Raw genomic sequence first — 19,408 nt, 5'->3', positions numbered from 1 at the left:
TACAAGCCTAGAACCAGTGAGAGTAAACACCCCCACACTGACATTGTCTTCAAAGTCATGTATGCCTCATGTATTCCCTTTTGGGTCTTGGTTCCTCTCAAGTGGTTCTCCCTTGTGTTTTTATAGAAGTTCTCATTTTGAGCTTTGGTTACTCTGAGTGATTCATCATTCTCTTAGACCGTTTTTCTTTTTGGGTCTTGGTTCCTCTCAGTTCTTCCTCGTAGTATTAGGGTTCCTTATTTTGAGTCTCAGTTCCTCTCAATCCTTCTTCCTCTTGTTCTCAGACCGTTTTCCTTTTGGGTCTTGGTTCCTCTCAGTGCTTCCTCATGTTCTTAGCGATCCTTATTTTGGGTCTTGGTTCCTCTCAGTGCTTCCTCATGTTCTTAGCGATCCTTATTTTGGGTCTTGGTTCCACTCAGTTGTTTGGTTCTACCTTTTTTCCAATAGTTCTTTTTCCTTTTGACTCTTAGTTCCACTTACTGATTCTTCCTCATTGTCTTGGAGATTCTCTTCTTTCTAAGTTCTGGTTCCTCTCAGTGGTTCTTCGTCATAGTCTCTCCTTCTAAATCTTGGTTCTTGGTGAATTGGGGGTTCTTGGTGAATTGGGGAATCTGTATGTATTCTTCTGGTGCATGCGGTGCAGGGATAATTCACCAGGGGCAGAAAACGTATGAATTTAGTTTCTTATTTATGTAGTATGATATTATTTCTTTATTTATTAATAATATTTAGCATAATTAATGATTTAGTTATCATATGTCTCCATATACCATATTTATAGTATTTGTAGATCATATAGTAATACGATACACTTGGCTTTAAAGGGTTAGCTTTAGCGTCTAGGTTCCTCTCAGCTGATTTCACTTGCCAGGGCCTCTTGGCCTTTGGTCATGACTCAGGATGACAGTATGAGGTGTGATACTGCACATCGGAAACTGACAAGAGCAACAGACAGGGAATATCCCCCTCTTCAACCCTTCCGAAAACACCTCCCCTACTTCCTCTCCCCCCGTTCTCCCTCCTCTATACTGATCTCTTCCTGCCCAGTAACAGCCAGAGCACAGCCAGGCTCGGAACCACTCCGCTGCTCTCCCGAGAACCAGAAACTACAAGCCTAGAACCAGTGAGAGTAAACACCCCCACACTGACATTGTCTTCAAAGTCATGTATTCCCTTTTGGGTCTTGGTTCCTCTCAAGTGGTTCTCCCTTGTGTTCTAATGGAGGTTCTTCTTTTGAACCTTGGTCTCTTTCAGAGGTTCTTACTTATGTTCTTTCTACTATGTTCTTTTTCTAATGTTTTTCCTTTGGGTCTTGGTTCCTCTAAGTTCTTCCTCGTGGTATTAGGGTTCCTTATTTTGAGACTCAGTTCCTCTCTGTGGTTCTTTTTCATGTTTAGACAGTTTTCCATTTGGGTCTTGGTTCCTCTCAAGTGGTTCTCCCTTGTGTTTTTATAGAAGTTCTCATTTTGAGCTTTGGTTACTCTGAGTGATTCATCATTCTCTTAGACCGTTTTTCTTTTTGGGTCTTGGTTCCTCTCAGTTCTTCCTCGTAGTATTAGGGTTCCTTATTTTGAGTCTCAGTTCCTCTCAATCCTTCTTCCTCTTGTTCTCAGACCGTTTTCCTTTTGGGTCTTGGTTCCTCTCAGTGCTTCCTCATGTTCTTAGCGATCCTTATTTTGGGTCTTGGTTCCTCTCAGTGCTTCCTCATGTTCTTAGCGATCCTTATTTTGGGTCTTGGTTCCACTCAGTTGTTTGGTTCTACCTTTTTTTCAATAGTTCTTTTTCCTTTTGACTCTTAGTTCCACTTACTGATTCTTCCTCATTGTCTTGGAGATTCTCTTCTTTCTAAGTTCTGGTTCCTCTCAGTGGTTCTTCGTCATAGTCTCTCCTTCTAAATCTTGGTTCTTGGTGAATTGGGGAGTTTTGTCTTGCACCTGTTACCCATGCCAATGCTTGTTTAGCCCTCGTTTGTTCTGCTGTAGAAAGTGCTATGAAACAGAACGGTTCCACCTGGGTTCTACAGTTCATGTATGTTCATCAACATTCTCCCCCAGTTCTTCTGATGAACAGAGCAGAGTGTGCTGAACATGTATGAAATAGGATCTTTGGGGAAGGTCTCATAGGAGACCACGATTCAAGAAATAGAGACCTCATGTCTAAAGTAATCACCGTCCCACGGGTCTGACATTAGGGAAAACCCTCTCTCTCTCTCTCGCGCTCTCTCTCTCTCTTTCCAAGTCAGCTTATGACAGCTGAATGTGTGTCTAAGACCTCACTGGGACAACATGAGCCTGTGAGTGTATGGGACAGCTCACTGAAGGATCAGATTCATGACATCTGCTTATCTGATGTAGACTCCAGAGAGAGCAATGCATACACAGCGCCCTCCCTTCGCCCCTATAGGAGTCTATAGCAGCCTGTTAAGCCATGGGAACCTCAGAGACACTGGCTCTTTGTGGTCGCACAGCCCTGTAGGCAGCAGCCAGGAATGTCTTTCAACCCCTTTAGCTGCCTCTTGTTCTTCAGCCCAGGAGGAGCTGCAGCACTCAAGGCTCTAGCACCGAAGGCTAGTAGCAGCCAGCAGATATTCTCCTGCTCCCAGCGCTCAGCTTCTGGAATACAGTCTGGAAAAACAAAGTCTGCTTCTCTTCTACTCTCACTTCCCTCAGCTACCTTCCAAGATCTGGACGTCTTCCATTACGTGGGCCGAGAATGCTGGGATATCCAGATGCCTGTCCTGTTAAAGTTATAACGGTTGCCCCTAGTGGGCCACTTCACTGCTGATACACGTGAAGTTTCTAAAATGCAAGACCAGGTGTTCAACTAGAAAGTGTTGCTTAGTAGAGAGGCAAGAGTGCAAAGGGTTTAGTCCCTGTTAGTAGAATAAACACTAATAATAACACTCCTACAGAAAGTGGTGGTGGTTCTCCATCACTGTGTTCATCATTAGAACATCTCCTCTCAAAGTTCTCCTCATGGAGTTTAGTATTATTTAGAGTTCTCCTCAGATCAACACCTGGTTTGGTGGTAAATCGGGGCTTAATGATGGTAAATCAGGTGAGCTGCTGCTGCTGCTGATGATGATGATGGAGTTGAACACATCCTCCACACTGTGCTGGCTGGACTGGGGGGCGTCCAGGAGAACCCTGGAGGAACCGAGCTCTGTTCTTCAGACTAGCTCACCGACAAGATCTCACTACTTTCTTTCTTCAGAATGAGAAGCTCTTGTTTCTCCTTTTTACTGGATTTATGTTCAGCTGCATCTGATCTAGTGAGATCTGGAGCTTCTACGGTAAAACCCTCTCACTGCTGAGGCCTTAGAGGCCTAAAACCTCTGTACAGAGTGCAGGTCCTCAGCATGAGGATGTCAACAGCTCCTTCATTTCTGAATGATGCACAAATTATACTTTTGCAATTTGTTCTATCTGGAAACAGAAACTCCACCAGAAAATAGAGCCTTATAGATGTATCCTGCTTTTTAGGACTTACTATGTCACTCATCTAAAAACACCTACAAAACACACAAACCTGGACACCGAACCTGAAAACCTGTTAACCCATAATAATGACTAAAATTGCATCCTACTGGTCCAGTGGTCTAAGGCTGTGCCACTATGACCCAAGGAATGCTAGTTCGAATCCTGGGTCATGCTGCCTGCCATCAGCATCCGGAGCCTGAGTGAGCACAGTTGGCCTTGCCCTCTCTTGCACCACAGCACCTCAGTGTGATGCTGGCCGACGATGCATCAGAGCTGGCCACCTGACGCTTTCCTCAGAGTGTGTTGGTTGCCCAGTCACATTGAATCGCTGGCAGTTCTAAAAGAGGTAGTGGCTGGTTGAGCAAGTGTCAGAGGAGGCATGTGTCAGTCCTTACCCTCCCTCCCAGTGTCGGAGCATACATTTACATTACATGGGACAGGGGGGAGAGTACTAACGAGTGAGTTGGGGAATCTAAAATTAAGGAAATAAATTGAGTAAAGATTCTTGGCATCTGACTAGATCCCCAGTGATGCCACAGCCATCCGTGTTGGAAGCCCCAGAAAGCTTAACTTTCCTATCTCTCTCAATTTTTGGAATGAAACTTTAAAAAGTAATTCTATTCTTTAAGACACGCTTAAGACTTAACTTCAGATTCAGAATATTGCCATTATTTCTAAAATATGTGATTTTTTAAATATTTAAAGTAACTTTACACCTCAAATAAGATAAATTAACTATACTGTACACTTGAAAAAATGTTTGAACAATATATATTTTTATGAATAAGAATAATAACAATTGTTTTTAGTATTTTATTCTATTGATAAGTGTCTTATTCCATTGACAGATAATTCAAGCATTGTTTCAGGCATTATTTTTAGATAAAGGAAAAATGATTTTCCAACATAGTAAGACCCTTTTAGTACATAAAACACAGAAAACAAGTAAAAATAAGTTAGAAGTAAGTTCAAAAATCTATTAATATTACTGCAATAATCTCATAATAAGAAGTATAAGACACATTTAAGAGGATTTCCCCGGATAAGAACAGTTTCTCGCAGTGCATTAAACATTTTCTTTACAAACACTCAAATTAAAATGACTTTAAAAGCCCTGATGCCTCAAAGTGCCACGTCAGATTCGGAGACAGGCTGGAAGAAGGGAACGCAGGAAGATAAGGAGCGCTGGTGCCAAGAGGAAACTCTTTAAAATCATCTCTAACTGAATTGGTTTGAACTGCGTCCAACAGAACAGCTCTGAAGCTCTGAGCCAGCAAGCAGAGAGAACCCGTCCCCGCCCGGCTAATTATCCCCATCCATTCTGTTCCACCATAGACTAACTGCAGAGCACAAAAGGACAGCGATGAAGCCAGTAAATCATAACCCAGCGCCGTAAACAAGCTGCAGGCCGCCCTGAGAGCGGGTCACAGCGGTGAGAACACCGGGAGGTTTCAGAAACACTTCAGATGCAAATGAAGCGTTTTGTTCTCCTCCCCTTTTCTTTCTCTGTCCAATAAAAAGCAGCCCTGAACGGTTTATGGGAGAGTTTTAAGGCGGTTGCCATGCCACCCACCTGGATTACAGTTCAGATCCATGGAGAGGAGAAGGTCGTGAGAGTGAAGGTATGGGAACGCCGGAGATGCAAAAGGACCAGATACACACCGGCACATTCATCTGATCACATCTGCAGCCCTCTCTCCTCCTTTCTTCTCTTCTCTTCTACTTTTATCTCTTCTCCTTTCTTCTCTTCTCTTCTCCTTTTATCTCTTCTCCTTTCTTCTCTTCTCTTCTCCTTTTATCTCTTCTCCTTTCTTATCTTCTCTTTTCTTCTCCTTTCTTCTCTTCTTCTCCTTTTATCTCTTCTCCTTTCTTCTCCTTTCCTCTCCTTTTATCTCTTCTCCTTTCTTCGCTCCTCTTCTTCTCCTTTTATCTCTTCTCTTTTCTTCTCCTTTCTTCTCTTCTTCTCCCTTTTTCTCTTCTCCTTTTTTCTCTCCTCCTTTCTTCTCCTTTTATCTCTTCTCCTTTCTTCTCTTCTCTTCTTCTCCTTTTATCTCTTCTCCTTTCTTCTCTTCTCTTCTTCTCCTTTTATCTCTTCTCCTTTCTTCTCTCCTCCTTTCTTCTCCTTTTATCTCTTCTCCTTTCTTCTCTCCTCCTTTCTTCTACTATCTCTCTTCCTTTCTTCTCTTCTTCACCTTTTATCTCTTCTCCTTTCTTCTCTTCTCCATTATTCTCCTTTTATCTCTTCTCTTCTCTTTTCTTTCTTCTCCTTTTATCTCTTCTCCTCTCTTCTCTCCTCCTTTCTTATGATTTCTTCTCCTTTCTTCTCTCCTCCTTTCTTCTCTTCTCTTCTGTCTTTTCTTTTTTCTTCTTTCTTCTCCTTTCTTCTCTTCTCTCTTCCTTTCTTCTCCTTTTATCTCTTCTCCTTTCTTCTCGTCTTCTTTCTCCTTCTTTCTTCTCCTCTCCTTTCTTCTCCTCTCTCTATTTTCCTCTAAAAGGATCCCTTCGTCTCATTTTTCAGTCACTTATCTCTCCTTCCTTGGCTCTTTCACAACCCTCTGTCTGAACAGCCCAAGCCCCTCCACTGCTGGCCGTTCTCCTCCACCCCTCCTCTCGTTCCTCTCCTGCTCTTCTCCCGCTGGACCCTGAGCTATCCGGAGGAGCCAGGAAGAGAGAGCGACAGAGAAAGAGAGAAAGAGAGAGAGGGCAGTCCCAGTCTCCTGCAGCCTCAGCAGAGCGATAGGTCCGGGGCTTCAGCGAGGCCGTTAGAGTCCGGAGGAGGCAGAGTGAAAAGAGATAGAGCCTGTAAATCCGGACGCTCTGGACACTCTCAACCTGGCCTGGAAATCCGATGATCGAAAAACTGGGCACTCTGCCAAATGACTCGCCCCTCAGAGTGCTCTATAAATACAGACCGCCCCGCTACCATAAGCTACTGGGGGGAAACAGATGCCACTCACGCTCTAACACTTGGCCAAACACAGGAACACCACCATCCACCACCATCAAAACCCAGACCTTCTACAGAAGACAAGGCCGGGTCCCTCACTGATAAAGAACTGCAGGAGTTTTAGATGAGCCCAGAATGAAGAATGGAGCTGTAGAACATCCAGAGTGAATCTCTGAAAAAATATCCAGTATGAAGGTCTATCAAATCAAATCCAGAATACAGGAAATGGGCGGGCCCAGTGGAATAAGGCCAATCAGTGGTCCAGTGGAATAAGGCCAGTGGACCAGTGGAATAAGGCCAGTGGACCAGTGGAATAAGGCCAGTCAGTGGTCCAGTGGAATAAGACCAGTCAGTGGTCCAGTGAAGTAAGACCAGTCAGTGGTCCAGTGGAATAAGGCCAGTCAGTGGTCCAGTGGTCCAGTGGAATAAAGCCAGTCAGTGGTCAAGTGGAGTAAGGCCAGTGGTCCAGTAGAATAAGGCCAGTCAGTGGTCCAGTGGAATAAGGCCAGTCAGTGGTCCAGTGGTCCAGTGGAATAAAGCCAGTCAGTGGTCAAGTGGAGTAAGGCCAGTGGTCCAGTAGAATAAGGCCAGTCAGTGGTCCAGTAGAATAAGGCCAGTCAGTGGTCCAGTAGAATAAGGCCAGTCAGTGGTCCAGTGGAATAAGGCCAGTCAGTGGTCCTGTGGTCCAGTGGAATAAAGCCAGTCAGTAGTCCAGTGGAATAAGACCAGTCAGTGGTCCAGTGGAATAAGGCCAGTCAGTGGTCCAGTGGTCCAGTGGAATAAGGCCAGTCAGTGGTCCAGTGGAATAAGGCCAGTCAGTGGTCCAGTGGAATAAGGCCAGTGGTCCAGTGGAATAAGGCCAGTCAGTGGTCCAGTGGAATAAGACCAGTCAGTGGTCCAGTGGTCCAGTGGAATAAAGCCAGTCAGTGGTCCAGTGGAATAAGACCAGTCAGTGGTCTAGTGGAATAAGGCCAGTCAGTGGTCCAGTGGAATAAGGCCAGTCAGTGGTCCAGTGGAATAAGACCAGTCAGTGGTCCAGTGGTCCAGTGGAATAAAGCCAGTCAGTGGTCCAGTGGAATAAGGCCAGTCAGTGGTCCAGTGGAATAAGGCCAGTCAGTGGTCCAGTGGAATAAGGCCAGTCAGTGGTCCAGTGGAATAAGACCAGTCAGTGGTCCAGTGGAATATGGCCAGTCAGTGGTCCAGTGGTCCAGTGGAATAAAGCCAGTCAGTGGTCCAGTGGAATAAGGCCAGTCAGTGGTCCAGTGGAATAAGGCCAGTCAGTGGTCCAGTGGAATAAGACCAGTCAGTGGTCCAGTGGAATATGGCCAGTCAGTGGTCCAGTGGTCCAGTGGAATAAAGCCAGTCAGTGGTCCAGTGGAATAAGGCCAGTTAGTGGTCCAGTGGAATAAGGCCAGTCAGTGGTCCAGTGAAATAAGGCCAGTCAGTGGTCCAGTGGAATAAGGCCAGTCAGTGGTCCAGTGGAATAAGGCCAGTGGTCCAGTGGAATAAGGCCAGTCAGTGGTCCAGTGGAATAAGGCCAGTGGTCCAGTGGAATAAGGCCAGTCAGTGGTCCAGTGGAATAAGGCCAGTGGTCCAGTGGAATAAGGCCAGTCAGTGGTCCAGTGGAATAAGTGGTTCGAATCCCGGTCATGCTGCTAGCCATTGACAGTTGGAGGCCCAAGAGAGCACAATTGGCCTTCACCCTCCAAGTGTTGGGAGCATTGCATATGATAGGGGGAGAACATGTATGTTGGATAATTGTTGAGAAATAAAACTAAGAAAAATAAAATAAATAAATAAATGAAAATGTAATAATAATTCTGACAGACATGAATTTAGCATTTAGCTCTGAGCTTGTGAACGCTGTGCAGTCTGAGTTAACTCTGTCCACTGAGGCCGGACAGACTTTAATCAACAGCCTGAGAAAGTTCAGCAGAAATAATGGGATGTTTACTTTATGGTGCTGTTTGAGCAGCAGCCAAGAAAACATGAAACCCTCACAGGCATTCCAGGAATGTCCAGAGTATAGAAAACATCTACACAACTCCAGAGATCTCCACACATCTGACCCTAAAACCCATCTATAAACCTCTGTTATCCAACAGTCTCGGCTGACCATGTCTGAAGTGCCTCGCTGGTGTGAAATACAGCGTGATTCTTCTGTTAACTGGCTAAAGCACCTCCTCTTTTAAGCTCATGAATGAAAAGCTCAGTGTTCATAACAGCCAGTGTGGAAAAGTGGAGAAGCAAGTCTGACCAAACAAACGCCATCGTCTCAACTTCAGATCAGATTCAGATTTCTAAAGCAGGCTAAAGAGATGTAAACAAAACCGTAGCCTCTTACAGCATGCCCCCTAGTGGCAGAATGGAAGTGTGCAAATGACATTAATATCCAGTATGAAGCTCTAATAGCATTAATATCCAGTATGAAGCTCTAATAACGTTAATGTCCAGTATGAAGCTCTAATAGCATTAATATCCAGTATGAAGCTCTAATATTATTAACATCCAGTATGAAGCTCTAATAGCATTAATATCCAGTATGAAGCTCTAATATTATTAACATCCAGTATGAAGCTCTAGTATCATTAATATCCAGTATGAAGCTCTAATAACATTAATATCCAGTATGAAGCTCTAATATCATTAATATCCAGTATGAAGCTCTAATAACATTAACATCCAGTATGAAGCTTTAATAACATTAATATCCAGTATGAAGTTCTAATAATATTAATATCCAGTATGAAGCTCTAATAACATTAATATCCAGTATGAAGTTCTAATAACATTAATATCCAGTATGAAGCTCTAATAACATTAATATCCAGTATGAAGTTCTAATATCATTCATATCCAGTATGAAGCTCTAATAGTATTAATATCCAGTATGAAGTTCTAATATCATTAATATCCAGTATGAAGCTCTAATAGTATTAATATCCAGTATGAAGCTCTAATATCATTAATATCCAGTATGAAGCTCTAATAACATTAATATCCAGTATGAAGCTCTAATATCATTAATATCCAGTATGAAGCTCTAACAACATTAACATCCAGTATGAAGCTTTAATAACATTAATATCCAGTATGAAGTTCTAATAATATTAATATCCAGTATGAAGCTCTAATAACATTAATATCCAGTATGAAGTTCTAATAACATTAATATCCAGTATGAGGCTCTAATAACATTAATATCCAGTATGAAGCTCTAATAACATTAATATCCAGTATGAAGCTCTAATAGCATTAATATCCAGTATGAAGTTCTAATAACATTAATATCCAGTATGATGCTCTAATAACATGAATATCTAGTATGAAGCTCTAATAACATTAATATCCAGTATGAAGTTCTAATAACATTAATATCCAGTATGAGGCTCTAATAACATTAATATCCAGTATGAAGCTCTAATAACATTAATATCCAGTATGAAGCTCTAATAGCATTAATATCCAGTATGAAGCTCTAATAGCATTAATATCCAGTATGAAGTTCTAATAACATTAATATCCAGTATGAGGCTCTAATAACATTAATATCCAGTATGAAGCTCTAATAACATTAATATCCAGTATGAAGCTCTAATAGCATTAATATCCAGTATGAGGCTCTAATAACATTAATATCCAGTATGAAGCTCTAATAACATTAATATCTAGTATGAAGCTCTAATAACATTAATATCCAGTATGAAGCTCTAATAACATTAATATCCAGTATGAAGTTCTAATAGCATTAATATCCAGTATGGGTTTGCTGGGTCAGCACGTCTCTTCACCATCATCGATACAATGTTATGCAAACTGTCTACATTTCTTCTTCGTCCCGTCTCCAGCCCTCTGAACTCTGAACACACACACACACACACACACACACACACACACACACACACACACACACACACAGACACATACACACACACAAGGAGGCTATGCACTCATCAACCTCTACTCCTCCACAGTGTCTGCAAGTCATTCTTCATACACACACACACACACACACACACACACACACACACACACACACTCTCTCTCTTTCACACCCTCTCCCAGGCCTGCTCTAAATCTCATTATGTAAGCAGAGTCTCAGACACACATTCCAGCCTCCCAGAGCCAAAGAAAAAAGTCCAAAGTCTTCTACTGACACACACACACTTTATGGACAAAAGTATTGGGACACCTGCTTATTCATTGTTTCCTCTAAAATCAAGGTTATTAAACAGAGTTTCTCCTGCTTCTCTGGAGTAACTGTCTTCACTGTCCAGAGCGGAATATAAACTACGTGTCCAAAAGTATGTGGACACCAGCTCCTCCAGCATCACTTTTGAAGGGTGTTAGCTGGGAGTTTGTCCTCCTTTGCTGCAGTAACAGCCTCTACTCTTCTGGGAAGGCTTCACAGTAGAAGATGCTGTGTACATTGCTGTGATTAGAATTTGATTGCATGCAGAGCATCACATGAGTGTTTCCACATGTAAACATTGATTGCATACTGCTCCAGAGAGTCCTATACGACTGTTGAAGGTCAGTGTTTGTGAAACTGAAGGGCTTCTAAAGTCCAAAGAATAAATAAAGGGCATGTCTGTCCAGTTTCACGCTGTCTGGTCTGTGAGTGGCTTAAGAGTCAGAGGTGTGAGACAGTGGGTTTGGCCTCTGACCTGTCCAGCAGCAGTGTGTGGAAGGCCAGCTTATATAGCCGCATGTCTATTTGGTTTGTAAATGATTAAATCCTGATTATTATTGCAGTTATTAAAATTGCTGTTATTGTTTATCATTATTTGATGCTGTTGTTATTTTTGTCTGAGCTGATTCCACTAGACAGACAACCGTCTCGGTTAGACGGCGATGCCAGGAGCTCACAGCTGGCTCACAGCGAAGGCTGGGCAGAAGTGTAAGGCCTCTAATGCCCGCTGTATTATAACCGAGCTCTCCGTTATATATAACTGCAGACCCTCCAGACCGGCTCCACTGTTCACCGGAACGGAGGCTCTGCAGAACGACTCCATTTCCCCACAGTTCTGCAGTTTCCTTGTCCTGTGGAGGCGGCGGCAGCACGGCGTAGAGGGAGCTGCGCTGGTGGAAATGAGTCTGCCATGTTCGTAGGACTGATAGTGCTGTTATGAAGGGGTTTCAGATCCAGCAGAAAAGGTTCACCCGTGAAGCAGAATGGTGGGTGCGGGGAGCGGCGCATGGCCTAATGCAAGTTGGGAGCAGAATATAAACTACATGTCCAAAAGTATGTGGACACCAGCTCCTCCAGCATCACTTTTGAAGGGTGTTAGCTGGGAGTTTGTCCTCCTTTGCTGCAGTAACAGCCTCTACTCTTCTGGGAAGGCTTTACAGTAGAAGATGCTGTGTACATTGCTGTGATTAGAATTTGATTGCATGCAGAGCATCACATGAGAGCATCGGTAAGTGTTTCTACATGTGAACATTGATTGCATACTGAAATTCACTGGCAAATTACATAATAATAATAATAATAATAATAATGCAAAAACTGCAGATGTTTAAAGTTTTTTTCTGAAATCAAAGGAATTTCTGGGACTATTCTTCTGGGAAAGCTGGGAAATTATGAAAATTAATACATGTTTGGTTGCATAATTAAAATGAGATGTTTGGACAAATATTCGTACTAGTACATAATAAAAAAAAAAAAAAATAAAAAAATAATAATAATAATAATAATAGCATTATCCGATTATCGCAATTATCCAACAAATCAAAGTTTGTGTCCAGAGCATCATCTACTGTATATCATAGTCATGCTAAAACCTGGTATCTCCATTTTTCACCTTTCTCTATAATGTGATTTTTATGACTCAATGACTCAATACTGTATCAGAATGTCATGATGAATGGACCAATAGAAATGCTCCAAAGTCACCTGGAAGTCTTTTTTACACTGACGTCCATTTAAAGTTCAGAAGGATTTTTTCCCTCCTCTCGTAAAGCTGCTGTCCTGGAGATATGAGGTTTTTGGATGACGGCGACATGTCCATTTATTACAACATCACAGAACTACATGGAAAAGTGCTGTTTTGGCAGAATGCCCTGCTCCCTCTAAACCTGAATGATCTTGTAGAGCTTGAAGGATTGCTCTGGCGTGCAGGTCTGTGAGAAGGCTGTAATGAAACACAGCCCTCTGAAACAGCAGCGCCGGAGTTACGCTGAAATCCCTGAACCTGTGGACCAGGGACCTGAAGGCTCTCTCATAGAGACGCTGCCACAGAGAATAACAGTTCATAAAGAGAAGGAATCTGAGGTCAGGAGCTTTTCACAGGGACCTTCAGAGCTCTGTCCAACATCTGGAAAACATAAAGCTTGCTGAAGACGGCTGGACGTGCAGAGGCACTGCTTTCAACACACATCAGACTGAAAGACCTAAACCCCAAACTAAACTTAACCTTAGTGACCTAAACCTGACCCTAAACTTAACCTTAGTGACCTAAACCCGACCCTAAACTTAACCTTAGTGACCTAAACCCAACCCTAAACTTAACCTTAGTGACCTAAACCTAAACCCGACCCTAAACTTAACCTTAGTGACCTAAACCTGACCCTAAACTTAACCATAGTGACCTAAACTTGACCCTAAACTTAACCTTAGTGACCTAAACCTAAACCTAAACTTAACCTTAGTGACCTAAACCTAAACCTGACCCTAAACTTACCCTTAGTGACCTAAACCTAAACCTGACCCTAAACTTAACCTTAGTGACCTAAACGTAATCCTAAACTTAACCTTAGTGACCTAAACCTAACCCTAAACTTAACCTCAGTGTCCTACACCTAAACCCGACCCTAAACTTAACCTTAGTGACCTAAACCTGACCCTAAACTTAACCTTAGTGACCTAAACCTGACCCTAAACTTAACCTTAGTGACCTAAACCCAACCCTAAACTTAACCTTAGTGACCTAAACCTAAACCCGACCCTAAACTTAACCTTAGTGACCTAAACCTGACCCTAAACTTAACCATAGTGACCTAAACCTGACCCTAAACTTAACCTTAGTGACCTAAACCTAAACCTAAACTTAACCTTAGTGACCTAAACCTAAACCTGACCCTAAACTTAACCTTAGTGACCTAAACCTAAACCTGACCCTAAACTTAACCTTAGTGACCTAAACGTAATCCTAAACTTAACCTTAGTGACCTAAACCTAACCCTAAACTTAACCTCAGTGTCCTACACCTAAACCCGACCCTAAACTTAACCTTAGTGACCTAAACCTAAACCTGACCCTAAACTTAACCTTAGTGACCTAAACCTAAACTTAACCTTAGTGACCTAAACCTAAATCTGACCCTAAACTTAACCTTAGTGACCTAAACTTAACCTCAGTGACCTAAACCTAAATCTAACCATAAACATTCCCTTAGTGACCTACATCTAATCCTGACCCTAAACTTATTCTCGGTAACCTTCACCTAAACTTAACCCTAAACTTTATCACAGTGTCCTACACCTAAATCTTAACCCTAAAGGTAACCTCAGTGGCCTACCCCTCACCCTAAACTTAATCCTACACCAAAACCTAACCTGAGTTATACCCCTAACCATAATAAACCTAATCTAAACTCTAACCCTGGGTTTAACCTATTTGTCTAACATCTCAGGATCTCAGCAGGATCTCAGCAGTTTCACATGAGCAGCTGCATCTGATATTCGGGGCTCTGTTGGATCCTGCAGAGGTGCACGTTGGGAACGTTAGTGAGCTTTAATAATGCAGCATCACTCAGACCGAGCAGCGCAGTCTCTCCGAGTCCCTGGAGAAAGAAACAGCTCATAAACCCGGTAGAAAAGCAACTTCCCGCTGCGACAGAGACGACCTGCCATCACTTCTACAGAGCAGAGCGGCAGAGACACTGACAGGAGCGCGATGACTTTGATCTAGAGTAACACTCCATCATGACCGGGTTCTCCCAGCGGAGCCGGAACTACATGTGGTCATGTAGGAGTGGTCATGCGGGTCTCAGTCCAACACGCTTGGTTTTGACTAATAATTAATATTTCAGTTCAAATTTCATATAAATAAACAGCCTGAACTTCTACAACTTAGAAGAAAACCCCATAGCAACCACCTGGGACATTTTAGCAACAACCTGGCAACCCCATAGAAACTACCTAGGATGCATTAGCAACCAGCTAGCAACATCACAACAGCCACTCATCAAAGACACCCAAAGTGACCACTTAGGAACACCACAACAATAACCTGGGAAATCTCAGCAACCACCTGGGATACCTCAGAAACCATCTAGGCAACTACTTAACAACCACCAAGCAACCCCATCACAAACACCATAGCAACCACTTAGCAACATCATAGGAACCACCCAGTAACACCACAGCAGCCATTTAGGAACATCATAGCAACCATCCAGTAACACCGCAGCAGCCATTTAGGAACACCATAGCAACCACCCAGTAACATTAAAGCAACCACTTAGGAACACCACAGCAACCACCCAGTAACACCAAAGAAACCACTTAGGAACACCATAGCAACCACCCAGTAACTCCAAAACAACCACTTAGGAACACCATTGCAATCACCCAGAATGTTGTAACACCACAGCAGCCATTTAGGAACACCATTGCAATCACCCAGAATGTTGTAACACCACAGCAGCCATTTAGGAACACCATAGCAACCACCCAGTAACATTAAAGCAACCACTTAGGAACACCATTGCAACCACCTAGAATATCATAGCAACTACTTAGCAACACCATAGCAACCACCCAGTACCACTAAAAAAACACTTAGGAACATCGTTGCAACCACCTACAGTATCTTAGCAACCACTTAGGAACACCATAGCAACCACCCAGTAACACTAAAGAAACCACTTAGGAACATCGTTGCAACCACCTAGAGTTTCCTAGCAACCATTTTGGAACAACATAGCAACCACCCAGTAACACCAAAGAAACCACTTAGGAACACCATTGCAACCACCTAGAATGTCGTAACAACTACTTAGCAACACCATAGCAACCACCCAGTAACACCAAAGAAACCACTTAGGAACATCGTTGCAACTACCTAGAACATCATAGCAACTACTTAGCAACACCATAGCAACTACCCAGTAACACTAAAGAAACCACTTAGGAACATTGTTGCAACCACCTAGAGTATCCTAGCAACCACTTAGCAACACCTTAGCAATCATCAGTTTCACCCTTGTGATCACGTAGCTACAGCCTAGCCTTGGTTCCTTGCCTGGACCCAAATAAGCTCGTTATACAGCGCTTTGTACAGAAGCCTTATCCCAAAGCTTTTTCCCAAAGCTCCTCTTTTAAAGCAGAGCTTTTAGGCTTTTATTAAACCTTTATTATTAAAAACATGAGAATGAAACTCCTCACCCTGCAGATTTCATCACCATAAACACACAGAGAGGGCCGCCCATACCCGGAGCAGAGGCCGCTACAGCTCAGACAGCAGGGCAGCGGAGAGGACCAGAAGGAATAAAGATTATAGATGGTGAACTTCAATTAGGTTATTACAGCATGTGTAATATAAACAGAGGGCTGGCGGTATTTAACAGCAGCTGTCCGCCTTCTACAAATCACAGCTTAAAGGACGCCGTCCGGCCTGCCGGGGCTGAGATATGAGGCTCATGTGTTGTGGACTGCTGGGTCCTGACCGTCATAAATACGGCCATCAGTGGAACAACAGAGGGAGATCAATCTGAAACGGTGTTTATGAGAAATGTCAGACACACTTCGTCACACAGGCTGTGTGGAGTTCAGTGGGGAAAAGCCTCGGATTAGCATCTGAGTGCACATATAGAGGGTTACACACACACACTCGTAAAACTATATTTGCTGGGCATTTCCACTGGGTATGGAACATATAGCTAAAAGCTGTTAGCAGCAGATCCCTTAGATCCTGGAGGTTGTGAGGCGAGTGGGACCTCCATGGGGTCCTCCCAGGACCCTGTCGCCAAATTATCGACATAAGAGGAACAGCGAATGGGAATACTCTTCAGAACTAGTTCTTTAAGGGTTCTTTAAGTTCTACATAGACCTAAGAGAGCCAAGAACCCATTAGATGTGTACCTGGTTCTTCATAATGGCTGAAATGGTCTGTAGAAGGTTCTATGGAGATTTTTATGTTGATGCTAGAAGTAGTGAGAAGTTCGACATCACTTCATCTACAGAAATCAGCCATAACATTAAAACCACTTGCCACATAATATTATGTTGGTTTTTCTCATGTCACCAAAACAGCCCTGAACCATCAGTAGATGGACTCCACAAGACCTCTGAAGGCATCTTGTACAATCTGGACACAGCAAATCCTTCAAGTCCCGGAAGTTGGATTCTTTAAGTTCTACATAGACCGAAGAGAGCCAAGAACCCATTAGATGCTAGAAGTAGTGAGATGTTCGACATCATGTCATCTACAGCAATCAGCCATAACATTAAAACCACTCAAATATTATGTAGGTTTCTCTCATGTCACCAAAACCACTCTACACCTTGTAGAATCTGGACTACAAAGCTAGTCCTGGAAGCTGTGAGGTGGGCGGGGCCTTCATGAGCCTGTCGCCGGATCTCCGGTTGTCCTTCCTTTGGAGCACCTTTGGTAGGTACTGACCATTGCATACCGGGAGGGAACACCGGTGGAGAGTACAGTTACATTTACATTTATGGCATTTAGCTGACGCTCTTATCCAGAGCGACTTACAAGGTCACACGTATTACAGAGGTGGGCCAATGTAGTGTTAGGAGTCTTGCCCAAGGACTCTTATTGGTATAGCGCAGCATAGTCACCCAGACTGGGAATCGAACCCCAGTCTCCTACATGGTGTGGTAGCTCACTGACAGCTAGTGGTGTTATCTGTTGCGCCACACCAACCACACCAACCACAACCACACTTCAGTGTAGAAGTGTGTGGTTTGGGATGCTGCCAATCAAACCCATACTCCTAAAAATAAAGATGTTCCAGCAAGAACCACTTTTGGTTCTATAAAGAACCATGTTTTTATAAAGTTCTGTGAGTGTGAAGAACCTATTACAAGGTTTAAAGAACCATCGTTTCCTGTAAAGGTTCTTTACCGAATTAAATGTTCTTCACACTCAATTCTAAATAATTAGGTTCCTTATAGAACCAAAACCGGTTCTTATTTCAATGGCATCTCTCTAAGAACAATCTGAAGCACATTTTTAATAGGCAGGGTGTCCTGCTTAACAGCTCTAATAGAGAAATACACTACATGTCCAAATGTTTGTGGACAGCTACTTTAGCTTACACTTATTGCTGATACACACTACAGTACTGCCAATAGGATTTGACTCTCTGGAGCAGATCAACATCATGAACCTATTGGAACCATGCTGCCTAATGCCAGGTGTGGGCTAGAGGGGTATATAAAGCCCCCCAACATTGAGCTGTGGTAGCTGGGGAGTTGGGGATGATGAAGTGGGGTGGTGATCATCATCATCCAACATCCTGACCTCACTAATGCTCTTCATGCTGAATACAATCAAATCCTCACAGCTATGCTCCTCCAAAATCTAGCAGAAAGTCTTCTTCTCTGGACAGTAGAGACAGTTACTCTTTTTAATATTTAATGAAACAATGAATGAGCAGGTGTCCCAATACTTTTGTCCAAACAGTGTATCAGACCAGATGAATAGTACTGTAGGTTCTGGGGATGTCAAAGAACATCTGTGATAGTTAGTGGTTCTCTGCCACACAGAGGACCTGCTGAGCAGGACATCTGAACATCTGAGACTGCCAGCGTGTCTTAACGAGGACATTTCCAACAAAGCGAAAACTCAGATTTGGTATTTAAGCCCCAGCTGCCCCCCATGTTCCTCCTCCTATCTTCATCCTTCTATATCCCCATCACACACAGACTCTCCCAGGTGAGAAAACAGTTATCTTCGACCTTCCTGAAAATGTCACAGCGGGCTGAGATGACTCACTGACAATGAAAAGAGAATCTCTGGCTTTTGTGAAAGGCTAATCACTCAGACTGGCTGTCAATCAAAAGCAGAGCGAGAGAGAGAGCCTCCTCCTCACGCTCAGCCGAAGTTAAATGGACTAGAAGTTTGCTTTCAGTGTTCAGGCGTCTGAGAGCAGCTGGTGAAGAGGAGGAGGAGGAGCAGGTTTGTATTATTTACTATATTGATTTAATTTATATATATATGTACATTTTTCAAGTTTTTATCATTTTTTCTCTTTGTTCTAAATGTATTTGATTTTGTAGTGTTTATTTATGGTGTTTATTTATAATGTTTATTAATAGTGTTTATTTATAGTGTTAATTTTATAGAGCATTTATTTTATAGAGCATTGTGTTTATTTAGTGTTTATTCATAATGTTTATTCATAGAGTGTTTATTTACAGTGTTTATTTAGTAAATGTTTATTTATAGAGTGTTTATTTTACAGTGTTTATTTATAGAGTGTTTATTTTATAGTGTTTATATATAGAGTGTTTATTTTATAGTGTTAATTTTATAGTGTTTATTTATAGTGTTAATTTTATAGTGTTTATTTATAGTGTTAATTTTATAGTGTTTGTTTATAGAGTGTTTATTTTATAGTGTTTATTCATAATGTTTATTCATAGAGTGTTTATTTACAGTGTTTATTTAGTAAATGTTTATTTATAGAGTGTTTATTTTACAGTGTTTATTTATAGAGTGTTTATTTTATAGTGTTTATATATAGAGTGTTTATTTTATAGTGTTAATTTTATAGTGTTTATTTATAGTGTTAATTTTATAGTGTTTATTTATAGTGTTAATTTTATAGTGTTTGTTTATAGAGTGTTTATTTTATAGTGTTTATTCATAATGTTTATTCATAGAGTGTTTATTTACAGTGTTTATTTAGTAAATGTTTATAGTGTTTATTTATAGAGTGTTTATTTATGGAGTGTTTATTTATGGAGTGTTTATTTATAGTGTTAATTTTATAGTGTTTGTTTATAGAGTGTT

At 42.1% G+C, this 19,408-nt stretch overlaps 1 protein-coding gene across 2 annotated transcripts in view; it reads right to left on the bottom strand.

The window, feature by feature from the left end:
• The window catches only part of arhgap24 (Rho GTPase activating protein 24), a 176,125-nt gene that overhangs the window by 64,334 nt on the left and 92,383 nt on the right, over positions 1-19,408 (bottom strand). Inside the window, exon 1 of one of the 2 annotated variants that reach the window (XM_072662741.1) lies at positions 5,053-6,973. The exons of the other annotated variant lie outside the window; for it this stretch is intronic. Within the exon in view, the coding sequence (XP_072518842.1) occupies positions 5,053-5,149 (97 nt within the window). The 5' untranslated portion in view covers positions 5,150-6,973. Of the gene's footprint in view, positions 1-5,052; positions 6,974-19,408 lie in introns of those variants that run through there. 2 annotated transcript variants of the gene reach the window in all.

The sequence above is a fragment of the Salminus brasiliensis genome, chromosome 18 (genome assembly GCF_030463535.1).
Source record: "Salminus brasiliensis chromosome 18, fSalBra1.hap2, whole genome shotgun sequence".
Classification (NCBI taxonomy): domain Eukaryota; kingdom Metazoa; phylum Chordata; class Actinopteri; order Characiformes; family Bryconidae; genus Salminus; species Salminus brasiliensis.
Note: the sequence above shows the minus strand (reverse complement) of the source record. Positions and strands in the feature narration are given on the sequence as shown.